At 42.3% G+C, this 23,112-nt stretch overlaps 1 protein-coding gene and 1 long non-coding RNA gene across 2 annotated transcripts in view; one reads left to right on the top strand and one right to left on the bottom strand.

Moving 5' to 3' along the window:
• Positions 1 to 1,073: 1,073 nt before the first annotated feature.
• Positions 1,074 to 16,090, bottom strand: hpxa (hemopexin a). The gene is made up of 9 exons (XM_071354385.1): positions 15,692 to 16,090; positions 13,053 to 13,175; positions 9,351 to 9,508; positions 7,007 to 7,160; positions 5,957 to 6,169; positions 5,252 to 5,347; positions 3,363 to 3,493; positions 2,126 to 2,273; positions 1,074 to 1,894 (listed from the first exon to the last, which is right to left on the bottom strand). The coding sequence occupies exons 1-9, from the start codon at positions 15,873 to 15,875 to the stop codon at positions 1,665 to 1,667; spliced, it is 1,437 nt and encodes a 478-aa protein (XP_071210486.1). The 5' UTR covers positions 15,876 to 16,090; the 3' UTR covers positions 1,074 to 1,664.
• A 190-nt stretch (positions 16,091 to 16,280) lies between these two features.
• Positions 16,281 to 23,112, top strand: part of LOC139547202 (uncharacterized) — an 8,206-nt gene continuing 1,374 nt past the window's right edge. Inside the window, exon 1 of the long non-coding RNA XR_011669354.1 lies at positions 16,281 to 16,394. This is a non-coding gene — a long non-coding RNA (uncharacterized lncRNA). The remainder of the gene's footprint in view (positions 16,395 to 23,112) is intronic.

Here is a 23,112-nt window from a genome sequence, read left to right as displayed (position 1 = left end):
TGCCCCTAGCGATGGTCAGTTTGGCCAGGTCTGTGACGTTGCCCCTAGCGATGGTCAGTTTGGCCAGGTCTGTGACGTTGCCCCTAGCAATGCGTGCAGACTCTGACAGGACATTCCTGGACTCGTTCTCAACTGGCGGCTCTCTTCCCGTGGGTGATGACATACATCTGGGACACAATCAGGGGTGTACATTTGTACCTCTGCCTCACCCCTGCTCAGGTGCACCAGGATCCTAAAAGGCACTGAATGTTCAATCTGAGGTCTGCATTGGCCGTGCATCTTTTACAGTGATACGGCCTCTGCAGAAGTCAGGACGTTCTGGCTTGTAGAGGTCGTGAGAGGTTACTTTCTTAATTCAGAAGGTCATTTCTGCCCGACATAGAATTTAATGCAATTCAACGTCAGGTTTCCAGGCAACTACTTCCAACAACAGGTTTCCATCAACTACTTGAAGACAAATGCACTAGACACCGGAAAGCTAATGTCGCAGGTTTCAGAAAAGTCATGCAGGGATAACTAGCTATGCTAAACATGAAATGATTTTAGCATTACTAATATGCAATGAAAATACAAGTTGTTTTGCATCTGTAAACTTTTATTAGTAACCTGATGGTGAATCGTTTATTTTCTTTCACATAAATTTAGATTGGACCTGGAAAATCTTTTAACTAGTTTGATAATTACCGTAATGTTTGAAAAGTGCTTGTATTAGTTATCATATCTGGTCCCCTCGACATGAACCAGATGAAAAATGAACAGCATATAGCCGTAATTACGGTATATTCTTATTTGCTGATTGTCCGTCTATCAATGATTTCACCAGGCTACAGCACCCCCATGTGGCCCAGTGATGACAACGCATACAATAATTGACCTTGGAGAAAATTTACACAGACTCCCCATGTCCATAGACCAAAAAAATCTGACATAAAAATTGATGGATCATTTGACACCTATATAATTCTACTAATATCTTGAATCTTTATGACAATCTTTCATATGAATCAATCTCAACAAGTGTATTTATTAAAATTAGAAATAAACAGAAATAGAAACCAGTCAAATTAGACAAGTTTTGTTGTGTGTTGTCATTATCTTTATTATAGAACAACACTATAGAACATTAATCAGAAGGATTTTACGCCCTCGGTAACTTTCCATGTCAACCTTTTGGGACGGGAGCACAAGAAAAAAAATATATTAAACCGGCTCACGCATAGGGAAAACTGAGCACATTATTAAGAGGAACAATAGACAACGGAATGTGTGTTGGAGGTAGGAGACAGTCGATACATCAGTTTAAAGGAAGGGGGGGGAGAATGACATCATGATGACTATAGTGACGTGGTGGATGAACCACTTGGTTGTTGTTGTTGTTGTTGTTGTTGTTGTTGTTGTTGTTGTTGCTGTTGTTGTTGCTGTTGTTGTTGTTGTTGTTGTTGTTGTTGTTGTTGTTGTTGTTGTTGTTGTTGTTGTTGTTGTTGTTGTTGTTGTTGTTGTTGTTGTTGTTGTTGTTGTTGTTGTTGTTGTTGTTGTTGTTGCTGTTGTTGTTGTTGTTGTTGTTGTTGCTGCTGTTGTTGTTGTTGTTGTTGTTGTTGTTGCTGTTGTTGTTGTTGCTGCTGCTGTTGTTGTACATAACTTGATTCTCTCTACTTTCTCAGCCTCTAGTGGTCACAGCCAAACAGCTCCAGGGCTGTCTTGTGCTCCTCAGGAATAGCCCTGGCCATCAGCATGACCTTCATGCTCGGAAAGTGGAAGTAGTGGTTTCCCTTGAACAACTTCACGCCCTCTGGGCCGCACATGCCAGCATCCACCTTGTCGAAGAGGGTGAAGGAGCCTTCTTTAACTGGAACACGTGGAGAGGCCTTCAGGTCAACATCGTAGACTGTCTGACCTGGAATGGGTGGAGGGAGAAGCTCAATCAATGCATCCGTCTCTCATTTACGCGCATCTCTGAGTGACACACGTTACAGGGAGTACCTGTCAATGGGACTATGTCTCCATCTACTGGCCTTCGTGTGTATTGCACCTTGAGTATGTCCATGTTGATTTGTTGCGTTTTAACATGGCCAAAGTGATTGCCCATATAGTAGATAACGTAGGTGAGTATCGGTCACACGTTTACCTTTAATGACGTGAGCGATGTGGTGGTCCTGACACACGAAGGCAGCGTCGATAGGGCCCTCCACTCCCAGCACCTCCTTCAAGGGTTTGGGGTAGCCGTCCAGGTGGGTGTGGGGCTCCCCAACTTTGTAAACGTACACCATGTCATCCTGCACACAATGAGAGCAGTGTTTGTTTGTTTGTTTTTATTTGATTGATCTATGGATTTTATTTGACAGCTTAATAAAGGGACCACAATGGAAATAATGTATTGACCTAATTGTGTTATCTCTTGACCAGTTTTAAACATTTACATTTACATTTAAGTCATTTAGCAGACGCTCTTATCCAGAGCGACTTACAAATTGGAAAGTTCATACATATTCATCCTGGTCCCCCCGTGGGGAATGAACCCACAACCCTGGCGTTGCAAGCGCCATGCTCTACCAACTGAGCCACACAGGACCACATTAAAATGTGTACATGTGTAAATTTTTTTAAAGTATATGGTGCAATACATTACATAGATACAGACATGAACACGGTTCTATAATTAACCATCAAACCCACAACTAATGTACTGGGGCTTGATTGATCGAGTTACCTCTCATTCAGAAAATCTGTTATATAACCGGGGCTTGATGGAATCGAGTTACCTCTCATTCAGAAAATCAGGCGATGCTGAATGTCAAAATCTATGTCAATGAATCACTGGCGTTAGAGCGGGAGCTCATCCAGGGTCTTGCTACGAGTCCAGCTAACAAATCCCTTCTCCTGTTCTCTTCCTGATCCCTTCTCCTGATCCCTTCTCCTGATCTCTTCCTGATCTCTTCCTGATCTCTTCCTGATCTCTTCCTGATCCCTTCTCCTGATCTCTTCCTGATCCCTTCTCCTGATCCCTTCTCCTGATCTCTTCCTGATCTCTTCCTGATCTCTTCCTGATCTCTTCCTGATCCCTTCTCCTGATCTCTTCCTGATCCCTTCTCCTGATCCCTTCTCCTGATCCCTTCTCCTGATCTCTTCCTGATCTCTTCCTGATCTCTTCTTGATCTCTTTATATCTGCCTTCTTCTGTCCAAGGTGTGTGTGTGTGTGTGTGTGTGTGTGTGTGTGTGTGTGTGTGTGTGTGTGTGTGTGTGTGTGTGTGTGTGTGTGTGTGTGTGTGTGTGTGTGTGTGTGTGTGTGTGTGTGTGTGTGTGTGCGTGTGTGCTCGCGTGTGTGCTCGCGTGCGTGCGTCTGCAGCAAACGACAGTAGCTTACCTTGATCATGTAGAGGTGGTTTTCATAGGAGAAGATGGCATCCACCTCGCTGTGCAGCTCCTTGAAGTCGCTCTCGATGGTGCCGGCTGCCCACGTGTCATTGCCAGCATCTTGCTCCAGGAAGTGGTGGCCTAAAGGTCAAGGGTCGGGAGGAGAGGTCAGTAAGAGAGAAATAAGAGAAACATATTATTAATAAAAAATAAATAATAAAAACACAACAGCAATGTCAAAACGCTCAATGTAATGATATAATGTCAATCGGAATTGGACTTAGACAATCAATCCCTCCAGGACGTCGTAGCCATTTGTTTGTGATAGTTGCTTTGTTTTGCTGCAGCAGTTCTGACATTTTGCAAAGAAATGTGGGAAGATTGGTTGGACCATTTTATCAGTAAAAGTGTGATGATTGGTTTGGAGTGCGGTGATGTCACTGTTTTATGTTGTAATATTGCAGTAATTTGACTGTAATATGTGGTAATATTGCAGTAATTTGACTGTAATATGTGGTAATATTGCAGTAATTTGACTGTAATATGTTGTAATATTGCAGTAATTTGACTGTAATATGTTGTAATATTGCAGTAATTTGACTGTAATATGTTGTAATATTGCAGTAATTTGACTGTAATATGTTGTAATATTGCAGTAATTTGACTGTAATATGTTGTAATATTGCAGTAATTTGACTGTAATATGTTGTAATATTGCAGTAATTTGACTGTTTTATGTGGTAATATTGCAGTAATGTGACTGTAATATGTGGTAATATTGCAGTAATTTGACTGTAATATGTTGTAATATTGCAGTAATTTGACTGTTTTATGTGGTAATATTGCAGTAATGTGACTGTAATATGTGGTAATATTGCAGTAATTTGACTGTAATATGTTGTAACATTGCAGTAATTTGACTGTTTTATGTGGTAATATTGCAGTAATGTGACTGTAATATGTGGTAATATTGCAGTAATTTGACTGTAATATGTTGTAACATTGCAGTAATTTGACTGTTTTATGTGGTAATATTGCAGTAATGTGACTGTAATATGTTGTAATATTGCAGTAATTTGACTGTAATATGTTGTAATATTGCAGTAATTTGACTGTAATATGTTGTAATATTGCAGTAATTTGACTGTAATATGTTGTAATATTGCAGTAATTTGACTGTTTTATGTGGTAATATTGCAGTAATGTGACTGTAATATGTGGTAATATTGCAGTAATTTGACTGTAATATGTTGTAATATTGCAGTAATTTGACTGTTTTATGTGGTAATATTGCAGTAATGTGACTGTAATATGTGGTAATATTGCAGTAATTTGACTGTAATATGTTGTAACATTGCAGTAATTTGACTGTTTTATGTGGTAATATTGCAGTAATGTGACTGTAATATGTGGTAATATTGCAGTAATTTGACTGTAATATGTTGTAACATTGCAGTAATTTGACTGTTTTATGTGGTAATATTGCAGTAATGTGACTGTAATATGTTGTAATATTGCAGTAATTTGACTGTTTTATGTGGTAATATTGCAGTAATTTGACTGTAATATGTTGTAATATAGCTGTAATTTGACTGTAATATGTTGTAATATTGCAGTAATTTGACTGTTTTATGTGGTAATATTGCAGTAATTTGACTGTAATATGTGGTAATATTGCAGTAATTTGACTGTAATATGTTGTAATATTGCTGTAATTTGACTGTAATATGTGGTAATATTGCTGTAATTTGACTGTTTTATGTGGTAATATTGCAGTAATTTGACTGTTTTATGTGGTAACATTGCAGTAATTTGACTGTTTTATGTGGTAATATTGCAGTAATGTGACTGTTTTATGTGGTAAAGACATCCAGCTACAGGAAGTAACAGTGGTCTGACCTCTGAAGGCATAGATGTTTCCGGCGTCGTCAGAGGTGATGGCGTCCAGATGCACACGGCTGCAACGCTCTCTCTCGATGTGGTCTGTGGTGTCTCCTGCAGGAGAAACACAATACTGGAGCGTGAGCTGTTTGTGTTAGATGTTATTCGTTCTCAAGTTTGGTGTGATGAGGAGACTACAACCTCTCTCTCTCTCGTTATCGCTCACACTCTCCCCGTCTCTCTCCCCCCCTCTCTCTCCCTCTCTCTCTCCCCCTCTCTCTCCCTCTTTCTCCCCCACTCTCTCTCTCTCTCTCTGTCTCCTTCCTCTCTGTCTCCCTCCCTCCCTCCCTTCTCTTTCCTCCCTCCCTCCCCTTCTCTCTCTCCCTCCTCCTCTCCCTCCCCCACTCCCTCCCTCTCTCTCCCTTTTTTCGTTCTTCTTTACTTTTTATCCTTTTCTCTCTCTCGCTTCTCTCTCTCTATCTCTCTCTCTCTTTCCCCCTTTCTTCCCTCTCTTTCTCCACTTTCTCTCTCTCTCACTCTGTTTGTTTCCCTCTCCCCCCCCCTCTCTCTCTTTAACATCTGTCTCTCTCTCTCCCTCTCTCTCCCTCTCTCTCCCTCTCTCTCCACTCTTACTCTTTCTCTTGCTCTTTTACCGCCTCTCTCTCTTAATCTCCCGCTCTCTCAAACACATACCCAATCTTGCTGTTGTCTTTTGTCACTCACCGAACTTGGAACATTTCATGAAGTAGTCGCGGGCCTCCTTGGGGTACCTCCCGTGCACCTCCCCCGTCTTCGGGTCGAACTTGGAGAACTGGTGTCCATGGAAACAGTAGTAATGCTCCATGAAGCGGAATGCGCTGGTGCAGTTGGGCATGCCCTCAAACTTTTTCTCCTCAACCTTCTTCGTCTTCACATTGTAGTGGTAGATTTCATCACCTGGGAATAAATGATATGGACAATTTTACCACGAGCAGCTGCTGAGCCAGATAAACCGTTGCCGGTGCTACAGACTGTGCCGGTGCCGGTGCCGGTGCCGGTGCTACAGACTGCCGTGCGACCAAACAGAGCAAGTCGAGACGTCGCCAGCGCTCCAGCCTGCTCCACCTCCATCTTCAGACTGCCAGCCAGACCTGCAGCCATCGGTGCTCAAGCCAGCACCTCAAACGACACTCCAGCTAGTGTCGCTCTTGGACCAGCCGTCACCGGACTCAACTCCGATGCTGGTCTTGTACTTGCAGATCTGCTCGGCGTGGACCTGACGCCACCAGATTCAGTGCCAGCCCTGGATCCATCGGGCTTACTGGAAGTGACCAGTAGGAGACCAGTAGTGTCCAGAACACATGTTTATTGCCACACGTATGACAAGCACACACAACAAACAGGAAGTGAACGAGGTAGAAGTGAACGTGATAGTGTATAGTGGTAGTGTAACGGAACAGAAGAATCAGGTAATATACTGTATATTACAACAGACTAACAGCAGTGTTGGCTATACATTAGTACTATCGATGTAATATATACAAACAGCAATGGGCTAGCACACAGTAGTAATGGATATAGTAGCATTGGCGGTGCTAATAGTATTGACTGGTAATAAGCATAGGGTAATACACAGGGTGCACCCTATACTCTAAACCGGCACCTCTATCGGAAACCACCACATGGTGGCGATCTATTTTCAGAGCCTTTATAATACCTTGTTATCTTCCATAGGTTTTTTGGAGAGTTTCCTTGCAACGAGATCGATCACACAATATTGAGATATTGACTCACCCTTGAAGAAGATAACGGTGTCTTCGTCACAGTCGGGAGCGGGACACACCACGGCAGCGTCCAGGTGGTCAGGGATACCAGGGAACACCTCAGAGATGTCCTTCGGGAAGCCCGTCTCCAGTTGGTGCTTGTAGTAGCTGAACACTTTGGTGTCCTGCACCAGAGCAACACAGGACAGAGGTCAGAGGTCAGCCACCTCAGTCAGTGAGCTTCTTTAGTGAATAATATGAAATATATATCTACTCAGAGCAACTCATCCTCTACTCATCCGCTACTCAGAGAAACATATCTTCTACTCAGAGAAACTCATCCTCTACTCATCCGCTACTCAGACCAGCTCATCCTCTACTCAGAGAAACTCATCCTCTACTCAGACCAGCTCATCCTCTACTCAGACCAGCTCATCCTCTACTCAGACAGCTCATCCTCTACTCAGCTCATCCTCTACTCAGACCAGCTCATCCTCTATTTGGCTCATCCCGACCAGCTCATCCTCTACTCAGAGAAACTATCTTCTTCTTCTACCTAATCGATCTTGCTACTCATCCTCTAATCATACTTAGCCATCCTCTACTCAGACCAGCTCATCCTCTATTTCAGACCAGTCCTCTACTCAGACCAGCTCATCCTCTACTCAGAGAAACTCATCCTCTACTCAGAGCAGCTCATCCTCTACTCAGAGCAGCTCATCCTCTACTCAGACCAGCTCATCCTCTACTCAGAGAAACTCATCCTCTACTCAGACCAGCTCATCCTCTACTCAGACCAGCTCATCCTCTACTCAGACCAGCTCATCCTCTACTCAGAGAAACTCATCCTCTACTCATCCGCTACTCAGACCAGCTCATCCTCTAATCAGACCAGCAGCTCATCCTCTAGCTCATCCTCTCTCTACTCAGACCAGCTCATCCTCTACTCAGACCAGCTCATCCTCTACTCAGACCAGCTCATCCTCTACTCAGACCAGCTCATCCTCTACTCAGACCAGCTCATCCTCTACTCAGACCAGCTCATCCTCTACTCAGACCAGCTCATCCTCTACTCAGACCAGCTCATGTATGAGTCCTTGAGAACAACATTAAAACATGTATGGGTTCTTTAGAACAACATTAGAACATGTATGAGTTCTTTAGAACAACATTAGAACATGTATGAGTCCTTTAGAACAACATCAGAACATGTATGAGTCCTTTAGAACAACATTAGAACATGTATGAGTCCTTTAGAACAACATTAGAACATGTATGAGTCCTTTAGAACAACATTAGAACATGTATGAGTCCTTTAGAACAACATTAGAACATGTATGAGTCCTTTAGAACAACATTAGAACATGTATGAGTCCTTTAGAACAACATTAGAACATGTAGGAGTCCTTTAGAACAACATTAGAACATGTATGAGTCCTTTAGAACAACATTAGAACATGTATGAGTCCTTTAGAACAACATTAGAACATGTATGAGTCCTTTAGAGGACATCAGAACATGTATGAGTCCTTTAGAACAACATTAGAACATGTATGGAGTCCTTTAGAACAACATCAGAACATGTATGAGTCCTTTAGAACAACATCAGAACATGTATGAGTCCTTTAGAACAACATTAGAACATGTATGAGTCCTTTAGAACAACATCAGAACATGTATGAGTCCTTTAGAACAACATTAGAACATGTATGAGTCCTTTAGAACAACATTAGAACATGTATGAGTCCTTTAGAACAACATTAGAACATGTATGAGTCCTTTAGAACAACATCAGAACAGGTATGAGTCCTTTAGAACAACATTAGAACATGTAGGAGTTCTTTAGAACAACATTAGAACATGTAGGAGTCCTTTAGAACAACATTAGAACATGTATGAGTCCTTTAGAACAACATTAGAACATGTATGAGTTCTTTAGAACAACATTGGAACTTTTATGAGTTATTGTAGCGGGATGCAGTATATATGGACTGTACCAAGTGTTTCTAAGGGATGCAGTATATATGGACTGTACCAAGTGTTTCTAAGGGATGCAGTATATATGGACAGTACCAAGTGTTTCTAAGGGATGCAGTATATATGGACTGTACCAAGTGTTTCTAAGGGATGCAGTATATATGGACTGTACCAAGTGTTTCTAAGGGATGCAGTATATATGGACTGTACCAAGTGTTTCTAAGGGATGCAGTATATATGGACTGTACCAAGTGTTTCTAAGGGATGCAGTATATATGGACTGTACCAAGTGTTTCTAAGGGATGCAGTATATATGGACTGTACCAAGTGTTTCTAAGCGATGCAGTATATATGGACAGTGCGGACTGTACCAAGTGTTTTTAAGGTATGGACTGTACCAGCATGAAGAAGATGTGGTCATGCTCAGTGGGTTTGTCTGGAAAGTGCATGAGGAAGGCAGCGTCCACGTGCCCCAGATGGTGATGGTCGTCCAGCTCAACGAACGATTTGTTGGAGAGCTCGGCTTTACCGTGGAAACCCTTGAACACATGGTCACCTGGCAGGGAACGCATTTGGTCAGCCACCATGGGAATAGAGAAAAAGGACAATCCACAGAGCCCACCCTAGTTTCCTCAACTTGCTTACAAAACTGATTCAGTATGCATTAATAGCTAAACAATATGGATTGGACACCACTTGGAGCCTGGTTCCTCTGTAGGTTTCTTCCTAGGTTTCTACCTTGTAGGGAGTTTTTCCTAGCCACTATCTTTCTGCCTCTGCATTGCTTGCTCTTTGAGATTTGCTTGCTCTTTGAGGTTTTAGGCTGGGTATCTGTAAAGCACTTTGTGACAACAACCGATGTAAAAAAGGGCTTTATAAAATAGAGCACCTGTTCGATGACAGAAAGCACATGACTTGTGACCAGAGCATGTGACCAGAGTATGTGAGCAGAGTTGAGCGGTTGGAAATCCTGCTCATCGATCATGGAGAGGTGCTTGTATTCAGCTCTCCGTGTCCTTTCCGCAACAACAAAAAAACGCTGCTCCAAATTCGCTCCAATCATTAAAATCACTATTTAACCAACACACATCTATTTTTGTGACTACCTGCAACAACCAATTTGTTTTTTTAAGTATTGAAACAAACCATATGGATTTTAATGAAAAGTATTTGAATAAACAGGAAAAGGTGAATGTAAGAAGCCAACATAATTTCAAAATAGGTTACATGTCATATTACTGTAAACAGCATATAAACACTCTAAATAGGTTACATGTCATATTACTGTAAACAGCATATAAACACTCTAAATAGGTCAGGAGCCAGACAGGAAGCCTCAGAAGGAATGAAAATGAATTATTTTAGGCTATATTATTTCAATTATTTCAAGGCTATAGCCTACAAAAAAAATACATTGTGAAGCATTTGCGAGTGCGACACAGACTGGTAGGGACATAACTCGCTCATCAATTATTAAACAACATTTCGTTGTATTAAATCTTTTATAGTCTATAAATTGCGTATATAGGCTCTGACTTACTTAGAATGAAATACAAATTAAATGAAAAATGACTTATTAGTGCCTTTGAATTCATTTTTAGAATTAATTTGGCCTGTCTGTGGCTTCAGGCTCATGTGATGGTACCTGGAGAGCAGGTCGTCAGCGGAGAATATCCTTTCTACACTTACAGAGCCACTGGCGATGCTAAACACCCTTTTGGTCAGTCTTTCCAGGCTGAGCAGAGATGCAAAGTAGTTTTTTTGATGTTTCTATAGGTAGTCTTAAAGGTTTATAGGCAAAATTACTCAATAAAAAACGGAAAGCTCCTTGAACGTGGGAATATGCCAGGCCTGTTGTGCCAAATTCCTTTATGGCCTTTTGTATAGACACTAGAACGAAAATGAACGAAACGTTTAAAAGATCAGATGTTTTGTTTATAACTACTTTGCTACAATGACACACTTATCTACCCACCTCATTCCTTTATTTTAGCATGTGCACTAAGTACACCATTATACTTTTGGTATAAGTGTCATTTCAGCTTCGTCAATGATTCTTTAGGTGTGGACATTTCATGTAGCCAGCGTGTAACAACTGTCATATTCCGCGCGTAGAACAATGACGTTCGGTCTGTAACCTAACAGTTTAGCACCGTACCAGCAGGTGGCAGTCGAGCCTTACACATAACAGTGGACACTACATCACCGCACTCCCTCATCTTTGTCAGGCTTCGAACACACCGACAGCGTCATTGCATGTACGTTTGATAAATCCAACGTAAGCACGACACCGAACACACTGCAACTGCAACAAAATGCTGCAAGGCAAACGTAGCGTTTCATTGGAAATTAATGTATTTCTGGTGTCCCAAAATGCCAAAAACTCGCTGTCGGTGTGATCGAAGTGTAAATCACCTTGATTTAGCACCTGTGTGTTTTTATGAGTTTCTTTATGAAAATATTTCGAGAATTCCCATGACAGTAGCTAAAGCAAGGGGGCTGTTAGCAGCACACAAGTAGACTACAAATGCATTCTGGGGCGGGGATGCCCTGAGCTCCTGAATTTAGCGCTACTTGAAGCGCTACTTGAAGCGCTACTTGGAACGCTACTTGAAGCGCTACTTGAAGCTCTACTTGGATATACTTGGAGCGCTACTTAGAGCGCTACTTGAAGCGCTACTTGAAGCTCTACTTGAAACTACTTGGATCGCTACTTGAAGTGCTACTTGGAGTTCTACTTGGAGCGCTACTTGGAGCGCTACTTGGAGCACTACTTGGAGCGCTACTTAGAGTGATACTTGAAATTCTACTTGAAGCTCTACTTGGAGCGATACTTGAAGCTCTACTTGAAGAGCTACTTGAGGCGCTACTTGAAGCGCTACTTGGAATCTACTTGAATCTCTACTTGAACTGCTACTTGAAGCGCTACTTGAAGCGCTACTTGAAGATCTACTTGAAGATCTTGAACTCCAAATGCATCTTGCGACCGATCGTCTACTCCAAGATGATCCCCAAGCGCTCACTGGAAGCGCCAATGGAGCGCTACTTGGAACGCTACTTGAAGAACTACTTGAAGCGCTACTTTACCCTACTTGGAGCTCTACTTGAAGAACTACTTGAAGCTCTACTTGACTCTACTTGGAGTGCTACTTGGAGCGCTACTTGAAGCTACTTGAAGCTCTACTTGAAATCTACTTGAAGCCATACTTGGATCTACTTGAAGCACCTTGAATCTACTTGAAACTCTACTTGAAGCTACTTGGAGCTACTTGAAGTTCTACGTGAATTTACTTGATGCGCAACTTGAATTTACTTGAAACTCTACTTGAAGCTCTACTTGGAGCGCTACTTGGAGCGCTACTTGAAACTCTACTTGATGAGCTACTTGAAGTTCTACTTGACGCTCTACTTGAAGCTCTACTTGAATCTCATGAGCCTCTACTTAAGTTCTACTTGAATCTCTACTTCATCCCAATCGCTATCTTGGAGCTCTACTTGAATCTACTTGAATCTCTACTTGGAGCGACGTTGCAAGTTGCCACTTGATGCCCTACTTGAATCTACTCCAATCACTCAAGCGCCGTCATCTTGAAGCGCTAGTTGAAGTGACTTGAATGCTTACTTGGGAGCTCTACTTGAATCTACTTGAAGCGCTACTTGGAGCACCACTTGAATCTACTTGAAGCGCTACTTGGAGCGCTACCTGATTCGCTACTTGAATATATACTTTAATACCTACTTAAAGAGCTACTTGAAGATCTACTTGAAACTCTACTTAGAGCGCTACTTGAAGACCTACTTGAAGCGCTACTTGGAGCCCTACTTGAAGAGCTACTTGAAGCTCTACTTAGAGCGCTACTTGGAGCGCTACTTGAAGCGCTATTTGAAGAGCTACTTGAAGCGCTACTTAGAGCGCTACTTGAAGACCTACTTGAAGAGCTACTGGAGCGAAATCGGAGGGTCCGAGAAGGCCGAGGTTTGTGAATCTTGCTCAACGCTTAGCTTCTCCAGCTCCGCTCACATACTCTGCTTGTGACCAATGACTAAATGAGTGACAGTTGGTTCTAGCTGGACTAGAGTCGTCTCTGCCCATGACTCACCCTTGAAGAAGTAAGGGATTCCTTCCTCAGTCACAGCAACAGCGTCCATCTCGAGCCCCTGGCAGCGGTCGAGCATAACACCAGCGTGATGGGCATGGTCGTGTCCCTCATGTCCCTCATCTCCTGAGAAAGCCATAGGATAAATTAAATATTACTGTTTCTTCCCACACACAGTCACCGGAGTAAATTTTGGGCGATTTTAAGACAAGACCAAATGGAAGTTTTTCCATTAAGTAAATTTGCTAGGAGAAATACAATTTTGTTTGAGGTCTGTGCTAGTTCTCAAAGTGCCTGTGACCTTGCCAGTCACTAGGCAGGGGGGCGGTAGTGGGGGGGGGGGGACTGGCAAACCGAAACGGTGAAACATTCAGAAACTGCCTCCTTTTTGAATCCCTTCCTCTAAAATCTCTGCTGTTACTAATGTAGTTACAAAAGTTCAATCAGAAAGGCTGGTCTGAATGGAATGTCATTTCATTCATCTAGTAACTCTATAATTCACATCGCTTCCTGTCTCACTCATCCGTATAGCAGGTGTTTGTTTATATGGTCGTGTTTATAACGATATCTCATCGGCATAGTTAGCAAATCAGGCCAAAGACCCCTCAGAGACACCGATACTCCTTAAAAATGGAATGGTCTACCGTATCAAAAGCTTTGGACAAGTCAATAAAAATATTAGCACAACATAGCTTAGAAGGTGACGTCATTGAGGCCCTTTAAGGTTGCATATTTCTTATAACCAGTGGAAACCATATTTATACAGCAGACAATACTATAGCATCACAACATCATCATCATCACAGCTACAGCTTTTGACAACAGGCAAAATAAATTTGGCCTATAACAGTTACATCAGCTCCTTAAATTAAGGACGCACCGTGGCTGCCTACTAAGCAATGGGAACCTCCCCAGAGAGGAGAGACAGGTTAAAGGTCAGAGATAGGCTTGGCGATGACAGGGGCAGCAACCTTAAAGAAGAAAGGGTCTAAACCATCTGACCCGGATGTTTTGTGTTTTTTTTTTTTTTCATCAACAGTAATACAATCAGGGCACGGCAGAGGACAGGGAGAGCTCTGCAGTGCTGATTTATGACATCAGATGGCAACAAGATCATATTGTACAGCAATTTCATCATGAGTAGCGTCAAACTAAAAGTCACCACTCTTCAGGTGTCTTCTGGGGACTATGAGTAGCGTCAAACTAAAAGTCACCTGGTTCAGTTGTCTTCTCGGGACTATGAGTAGTGTCTAGCTAAAAGTCACCTGGTTCAGTTGTCTTCTGGGGACTATGAGTAGCGTCAAACTAAATGTCACCTGGTTCAGTTGCTTCTTCTGGGACTATGAGTAGTGTTGAGCTAAAAGTCACCTGGTTCAGTCGTCTTCTGGGATCATGAGTAGCGTCAAACTAAATGTCACCTGGTTCAGTTGTCTTCTGGGGACTATGAGTAGTGTCTAGCTAAAAGTCACCTGGTTCAGTTGTCTTCTGGGGACTATGAGTAGCGTCAAACTAAAAGTCACCTGGTTCAGTTGTCTTCTGGGGACTATGAGTAGCGTCAAACTAAATGTCACCTGGTTCAGTTGTCTTCTGGGGACTATGAGTAGTGTCTAGCTAAATGTCACCTGGTTCAGTTGTCTTCAAACTAAATGTCACCTGGTTCAGTTGTCTTCTGGGGACTATGAGTAGCGTCAAACTAAATGCTAAATGTCACCTGGTTCAGTTGTCTTCTGGGGACTATGAGTAGCGTCAAACTAAAAGTCACCTGGTTCAGTTGTCTTCTGGGGACTATGAGAGAACGTCTAGCTAAAAGTCACCTGGTTCAGTTGTCTTCTGGGAATATGAGTAGCTTGCCTAAAGTTACCTGGTTCAGTTGCTTCTGGGGACTATGAGTAGCGTCAAACTAAATGTCACCTGGTTCAGTTGTCTTCTGGGGACTATGAGTAGCGTCAAACTAAATGTCACCTGGTTCAGTTGTCTTCTGGGGAATATGAGTAGCGTCAAACTAAAAGTCACCTGGTTCAGTTGTCTTCTGGGGACTATGAGTAGCGTCAAACTAAATGTCACCTGGTTCAGTTGTCTTCTGGGGACTATGAGTAGTGTCTAGCTAAAAGTAATCTAAGAACACTGGTTAGGTCTCTGTCTAAGGACACTTAGTAATCTAAGGACACTGGTTAGGTCTCTGTCTAAGGACACTTAGTAATCTAAGGACACTGGTTAGGTCTCTGTCTAAGGACACTTAGTAATCTAAGGACACTGGTTAGGTCTCTGTCTAAGGACACTTAGTAATCTAAGGACACTGGTTAGGTCTCTGTCTAAGGACACTTAGTAATCTAAGGACACTGGTTAGGTCCCTGGGTTTTTACAGCATCATGTGACATGCCTGGTATGTGAAACTTTCTTCAAAACTTTTTTCCCATCAAACTGTCCAGTTTTCACCATCCTCAGACAATCGCTTTCATTTTTGTTGTAATTCTACTTTGTGGATAAGGTTTAATAATACAGAATTAAATCTTATGTCACATGATAGCGAAAAACACTGGGCTTATTATAGTATTACTATATAATATATATATATATATAATATAGTATTACTTAGTATTAAATGTTATACAGGGCCCTTCATACCCTCTCCCGACACTCACCTCCATCTTGATGTCCAGCATGGTGGTGGGCATGGCTGAGAGCCATCACCAGGCACAGACACAGTGTCTGGGAGAGCAGCTTCATGTTGTCCTTCGGGTACAGGAGAAAGTTCTGGGTAAAGGTGCCTGGTCTGCGGCTGGACGGGTCTTTTATCCCTGAGCCAGGGCTGTGGGCTGTCACCATAGACACCAGGACTGGATGAGTCAGGTGGGTAGTGCAAAGGAGGTGGGGTGTGTGTGTGTGTGTGTGTGTGTGTGTGTGTGTGTGTGTGTGTGTGTGTGTGTGTGTGTGTGTGTGTGTGTGTGTGTGTGTGTGTGTGTGTGTGTGTGTGTGTGTGTGTGTGTGTGTGTGTGTGTGTGTGTGTGTGTGTGTGTGTGTGTGTGTGTGTGTGCGTGCGTGTGTGCGCGCAGTCCAGAGCACAGCCGTGGGCAGACCTGGCATCACATGCCGTCCCACAAAGACGCCCACACGTTTGCAAACAGGGAGAGATTCTGTGTGTGTGTCTGCCATTGGTCAAGGTGAATCCATCCCTTCAATCAGATACCAGAATCAATAGAGGTAGATGTCCAGACTTATGTCCAGTCTTATGTAAGACATTGCAGACAGTGTATCCACAGACAAACATTGTGTTTATGATCAGGGATGACTCCAGAGCATGCTTGGGGTCAGGATTACAATCAGGACCTTTCTCCCGTCCGTAAGGTAAATATGTAGAGACTAAAATAAATAAAACCGCTGACCATTGTACTTCAGAACCCTTTATATCAATGTTAGCTAACGTTTATAAGGTGAATATTTTACAGGCCTACTGGGATAATGTGTATTTGAGGCTTGTATTTTCAAGGGAGATCATTCCTTTTCTGTCTGCAGACATTTTAAACATTATGAATTAGAATTTGCATAAAAGACATATGGTTTTGTAGTTTAATTAAGGAAGATAATTTACAGTTGCTTACCATATCTAATTAAATTATGTAGATATATATATATATAAATAACTGAAGTAAATAGCCTGAAGGGATCAAACAATTAACCACTTTAAAAAAGTTCTGGACAGAGTCACTGGGTTCTGGACAGAGCCACTGGGTTCTGGACAGAGTTACTGGGTTCTGGACAGAGCCACTGGGTTCTGGACAGAGTCACTGAGCTCTGGACAGAGCCACTGAGTTCTGGACAGAGTCACTGGGTTCTGGACAGAGTCACTGAGTTCTGGACAGAGTCACTGGGTTCTGGACAGAGTCACTGAGTTCTGGACAGAGTCACTGGGTTCTGGGCAGAGTCACTGAGTTCTGGACAGAGTCACTGAGTTCTGGACAGAGTCACTGGGTTCTGGACAGAGTCACTGAGTTCTGGACAGAGCCAAGTCCTGCCACTGGTTTGGCATTTGGAACATTGCGCAATTAACCACTTAAATATCCAACTGGAGTTGATATGAATATTGCAAAATGGTACCATGGCATAGATGTCACAGACATCATTTTGCTCTGTTAGTCAGTTATGTAGGTACTGTATCTTGTCACGAACCATCTAGATTATTCCAATTGACAGAGGTCAGAGGTCAAGCTAAAGCGTCAGTACTACTCAATCTGCCCCTGAGCAAGGCAGTTAACCCGCTGTTCCCCGGGCCCTGAGCAAGGCAGTTAACCCGCTGTTCCCCGGGCCCTGAGCAAGGCAGTTAGTTGAGCAAGGCAGTTAACCCGCTGTTCCCCGGGCCCTGAGCAAGGCAGTTAACCCGCTGTTCCCCGGGCCCTGAGCAAGGCAGTTAACCCACTGTTCCCCGGGCGCCGAAGACGTGGATGTCGATTACGGCAGCCCCCCCCCCACACCTCTCTGATTCAGAGGGGTTGGGTTAAATGCAGAAGACACATTTCAGTTGAATACATTCAGTTGTACAACTGACTAGATATCCCCCTTTCCTGTATTTTGGTATTGGATAGTACTCATTCCCACACATACACACCTCTGTAATTTGGTGGGTTGGTCAATTTCACCCCGGAACCTTGGCAAGACAGCATTGTCAGGATACATAGTGAAGCTATATTAAACACAATGATGTTATATTTCATGCATAATGTCTGTTGACAGCATATGTTTTGTCCTCTGCACTGTATTGTACAGAATATAAATGTGTCTTTGATCTACGACATAGTGGAGTCTCTGCTACTGATCCTCTCTGCATGTTTAACATACCGGAATGAAGAATGTATTTTGCGAGTTTGATCATTCTTTCCCGATAAACTATTTCCAAGCATTCTCAGAGAACACTGTATCAGAAGTAGAATTCCTTTGAAGGGAACGACAGAATGTTGACCCCCTATAATGACGTGTGAGTCAAACATACTCCACCTTTTTCTCTCTGCATTGACATGTGTACATACCCCATGCATTAGCACTATGCTCTGGTGTGTTGATAATTATGGAGATTTTCATTTGTTTTTTTCAACCGTACAATTGAACACATCGTATAATGAAAACTTGGTGGAAATAATGGGCTGTGTTGAGTTTCAAATAACATATACATTCCTCAAAATGTCAAACATTTTGTGGCGGCAGGTAGCCTAGTGGTTAGAGAGTTGGACTAGTAACCAAAAGGTTGCAAGATTGAATCCCTGAGTTGACAAGGTAAAAATCTGTCATTCTGCCCCCTGAACAAGGCACTTGTTCCTTAGGCCATCATTTAAAATAAGAAATTGTTCTTAACTGATTTGCCTAGTTAAATAAAGGTAAAAATGCCAACGTGAAAAGCCCATATCACACTAAAGCTATTGGGCTTCTATTCGGAGTCAGTGTTTTCCATGTTGTGACGCGTCTCTTCAATTGGAGAGATGAGCTTTTCATTACCAGGAGAGCACGGTCACACAGGTACATTAGGAGGAGCAGTGTCTGTCAATCCTGCCAAATGCTGCCAAAATACCCAGACATCAGCGGTGCTGTCATCGTTCATGGAAAAGTGGCTATACTCTAATTTTACCCGAAATCGGCCTGCCTGGGGAATGTAAGATGTCATTTATTTATGATAAACATCTGTAGGCTAAAATAATGGCAGATTTCTGCGTTACAAAAAAAGGCCTATGCTACATCTAATTCCATACACCATGGTTTCCACAGATTCTACCCTACATCTACTTCCATACACCATGGTTTCCACAGATTCTACCCTACATCTAATTCCATAGACCATGGTTTCCACACATTCTACCCTACATCTAATTCCATACACCATGGTTTCCACAGATTCTACCCTACATCTAATTCCATACACCATGGTTTCCACATATTCTACATACATCTAATTCCATACACCATGGTTTCCACAGATTCTACCCTACATCTAATTCCATACACCATGGTTTCCACATATTCTACATACATCTAATTCCATACACCATGGTTTCCACAGATTCTACCCTACATCTAATTCCATACACCATGGTTTCCACAGATTCTACCCTACATCTAATTCCACACACCATGGTTTCCACAGATTCTACCCTACATCTAATTCCATACACCATGGTTTCCACAGATTTCTACCCTAATATTACTATTCTTGTATACATTTTCTAGGCTGTAGTATTTCCCACATGATTTCTGTAGGCTATTTCATCTATAGGGGAACTGGTGATTGCTACCGGATCGAATCAGGGCCCTGGCCTAAGTCTCATAGCCGGTCCCTAAAGCTCTTCTACCGAGAAGCAAAATAAAGAGTCTAGGCTAAACTGTAGAACTCATGAGACATGGGAATAAATGCCCGATTGTCGTTATGAATGCAAATATCAGGAATATGAGAACAGAGCGGAGTTCGGAGCTGTCAGGGACTGAATTGTTTTTATCCGACTTTCGTTGGCTTGGCCAGCGCCAACCAAGTCGCGTCACCTGCCCGTGGTGTTGAGCATTATAAGCCTACGCTATGGTTTCACTCTCACACTTTTCAAACCCATATCAAACCAGTATCCCTCCACTACACTACTGTGATACGTATCCCTCCACTACACTACTGTGATACGTACTACACCTACTACACTACATGATACGTATCCCTCCACTACACTACTATGATACGTATCCCTCTCCACTATACTACTACATGATACGTATCCCTCCACTACACTACTATGATACGTATCCCTCCACTACACTACTATGATACGTATCTCTTCACTACACTACTGTGATACGTATCCCTCCACTACACTACTGTGATAATATCTCTCTCCACTACACTACTGTGATACGTATCCCTCCACTACACTACTACACTACTATGATACGTATCCCTCCACTACACTACTATGATACGTATCCCTCCACTACACTACTATACCATCCTCCACTACACACCGACGAGGTACCGTATCCCTCCTCCACTACCTACTACGACAACGTATCCCTCCACTACACTACTACACTACTCCTATGATACGTATCCCTCCACTACACTACTGTGATACGTATCCCTCCACTACACTACTACCTATGAGACGTATCCCTCCACTACACTACTATGATACGTATCCCTCCACTACACTACTATGATACGTATCCCTCCACTACACTACTATGATACGATATCTCTACTATATATTTACGACAAAATTAATCTCCACTACACTACTATGATACGTATCCCACCACCACTATGATACGTATCCCTCCACTACACTACTATGATACGTATCCCTCCACTACACTACCACGATACGTATCCCTCCACTACACTACTACGACAACGTACCTCCACTACACTACTATGATACGTATCCCTCCACTATACTACTATGATACGTATCCCTCCACTACACTACTACTATACGTATCCCTCCACTACACTACTACACTACTATGATACGTATCCCTCCACTACACTACACCATGATACGTATCCCTCCACTACACTACTACACTACTATGATACTATATTCCACTACACTACTATGATACGTATCCCTCCACTACACTACTGTGATACGTATCCCTCCACTACACTACTATGATACGTATCCCTCCACTACACTACTATCTACGTATCCCTCCACTACACTACTACTATACGTATCCCTCCACTACACTATACTGTATCTCTCTCCACTACACTACTGTGATACGTATCCCTCCACTACACTACTATGATACGTATCCTCCACTACTATACTACTATGATACGTATCCCTCCACTACACTACTATGATACGTATCCCTCCACTACACTACTATGATACCTATCCCTCCACTACACTACTATGATACGTATCCCTCCACTACACTACTATGATACGTATCCCTCCACTACACTACTATGATACGTATCCCTCCACTACACTACTGTGAGACCGTATCCCTCCACTACACTACTATGATACGTATCACTACTCCTATGATACGTATCCCTCCACTACACTACTATGATATGTATCCCTCCATACACCACTATGATACGTATCCCTCCACTACACCACTACACTATGTATGATACGTATCCCTCCACTACACTGCATGTGATATTCTTTCCACTACACTATGATGATATGATTTCTTCCACCACACATGACTATGATACGTATCCCTCCACTATACTACTATGATAACTATATTACTACTATACGTATCCCTCCACTACACTACTATGATACGTATCTCTTCCACTACACTCAACCACCATGCGTATCCCTCCACTACACTACTATGATACGTATCCCTCCACTACACTACTATCAACAACGGCACTTCTCCCTCCACTACACTACTATCATATCCCTCCACTACACTACTATGAGTACGTATCCCTCCACTACACTGCACTGTGATACGTATCTCTCCACTACCTACACTACTATGATACGTATCCCTCCACTACACTACTATGCAGCGTATCCCTCCACTACACTACTATGATACGTATCCCTCCACTACACTACTACACTACTATGATACTATTATGATGCGTATCCCTCCACTACACTACTATGATACGTATCCCTCCACTACACCACGATGAGACCGGATCCTCCACTACACTAGATGATGATACGTATCTCTCTCCACTACACTACTATGATGCGTATCCCTCCACTACACTACTATGATACGTATCCCTCCACTATACTACTATGATGCGTATCCCTCCACTACACTACTATGATACGTATCCCTCCACTATACTACTATGATACGTATCCCTCCACTACACTACTATGATACGTATCCCTCCACTATACTACTACACTACTATGATACGTATCCCTCCACTACACTATGATACGTATCCCTCCACTACACTACTATATACGTATCCCTCCACTACACCTACACCATGATACGTATCCCTCCACTACACTACTATGATACGATATCTCTCCACTACACTACTACACTACTATAATACGTATCCCTCCACTACACTACTACACTACTATGATACGTATCCCTCCACTACACTACTATGATACGTATCCCTCCACTACACTACTATGATACCTATCCCTCCACTACACTACTATGATACGTATCCCTCCACTACACTACTATGATACGTATCCCTCCACTACACTACTATGATACGTATCCCTCCACTACACTACTGTGATACTGCCTGTTACTCAGGCCACAGAAGTGGGATATGTATATAATTGGTAGCATTGGATAGAATGCACTTTGAAGTTTGGAAAACTGTTCCAATATTGTCTGAGACTATATCAGAATTTTTCTGGTAGGCAGAAAATCTGAATAAAATCTATTGTTCCTATGTAATTCCGTCTCCCAGATTTCAATTCCTACGGCTTCCACTAGATGTCAACAGTCTTTGTTCAAAGTTTCAGGCTTGTTTATTCCCAAATGAGGAACAATTTTGAGTTTTAGTACTGGGAGTCATAGTTGGAAATCAGTCTGTGTGCGCCTGATTAAGAGGACGCGCAACTGCTAATGTTGCTTTCCTATTGGACATACTTCTTTCCGTATGAAATATTATAGTTTATTTACATTAGGGTTCCATGAGGATTAAATAGACATGTCGTTTGACTTGTTTGGACGAAGTTTAGTGGTAGCTTTTTGGATTCCTTTGTCTATGTTGATTGAGTGGATTACTGAGTTCGAATGGCCCGAAAAACCTACAGACTTTTTGGATAAGAAGGATTTTATCTAACATATTGGCCATGCATGCTTGTAGGGGACCCTTGGTTTGTAAACAGAGGAAGATTTTCAAAAGAAGTGATTTATTTAATCGCTATTTGTGATTTTATGGAAGCCTGCTGGTTGAAAAATATTTTGATGTGGGGCTCTGTTCTCAGACAATTACATTGTATGCTTTCCTTGGTATAGCCTATTGTAAATTGGACAATGCCGTTATATTAGGAATGATTTAAGCTTTTAACTGATATAATACACTTTTATGTTCCTGGATTTTTTATATTGGGATCAATTTTTA

The sequence above is a fragment of the Salvelinus alpinus genome, chromosome 20 (assembly GCF_045679555.1).
Source record: "Salvelinus alpinus chromosome 20, SLU_Salpinus.1, whole genome shotgun sequence".
Taxonomy (NCBI): Eukaryota; Metazoa; Chordata; class Actinopteri; order Salmoniformes; family Salmonidae; genus Salvelinus; species Salvelinus alpinus.
Note: the sequence above shows the minus strand (reverse complement) of the source record. Positions and strands in the feature narration are given on the sequence as shown.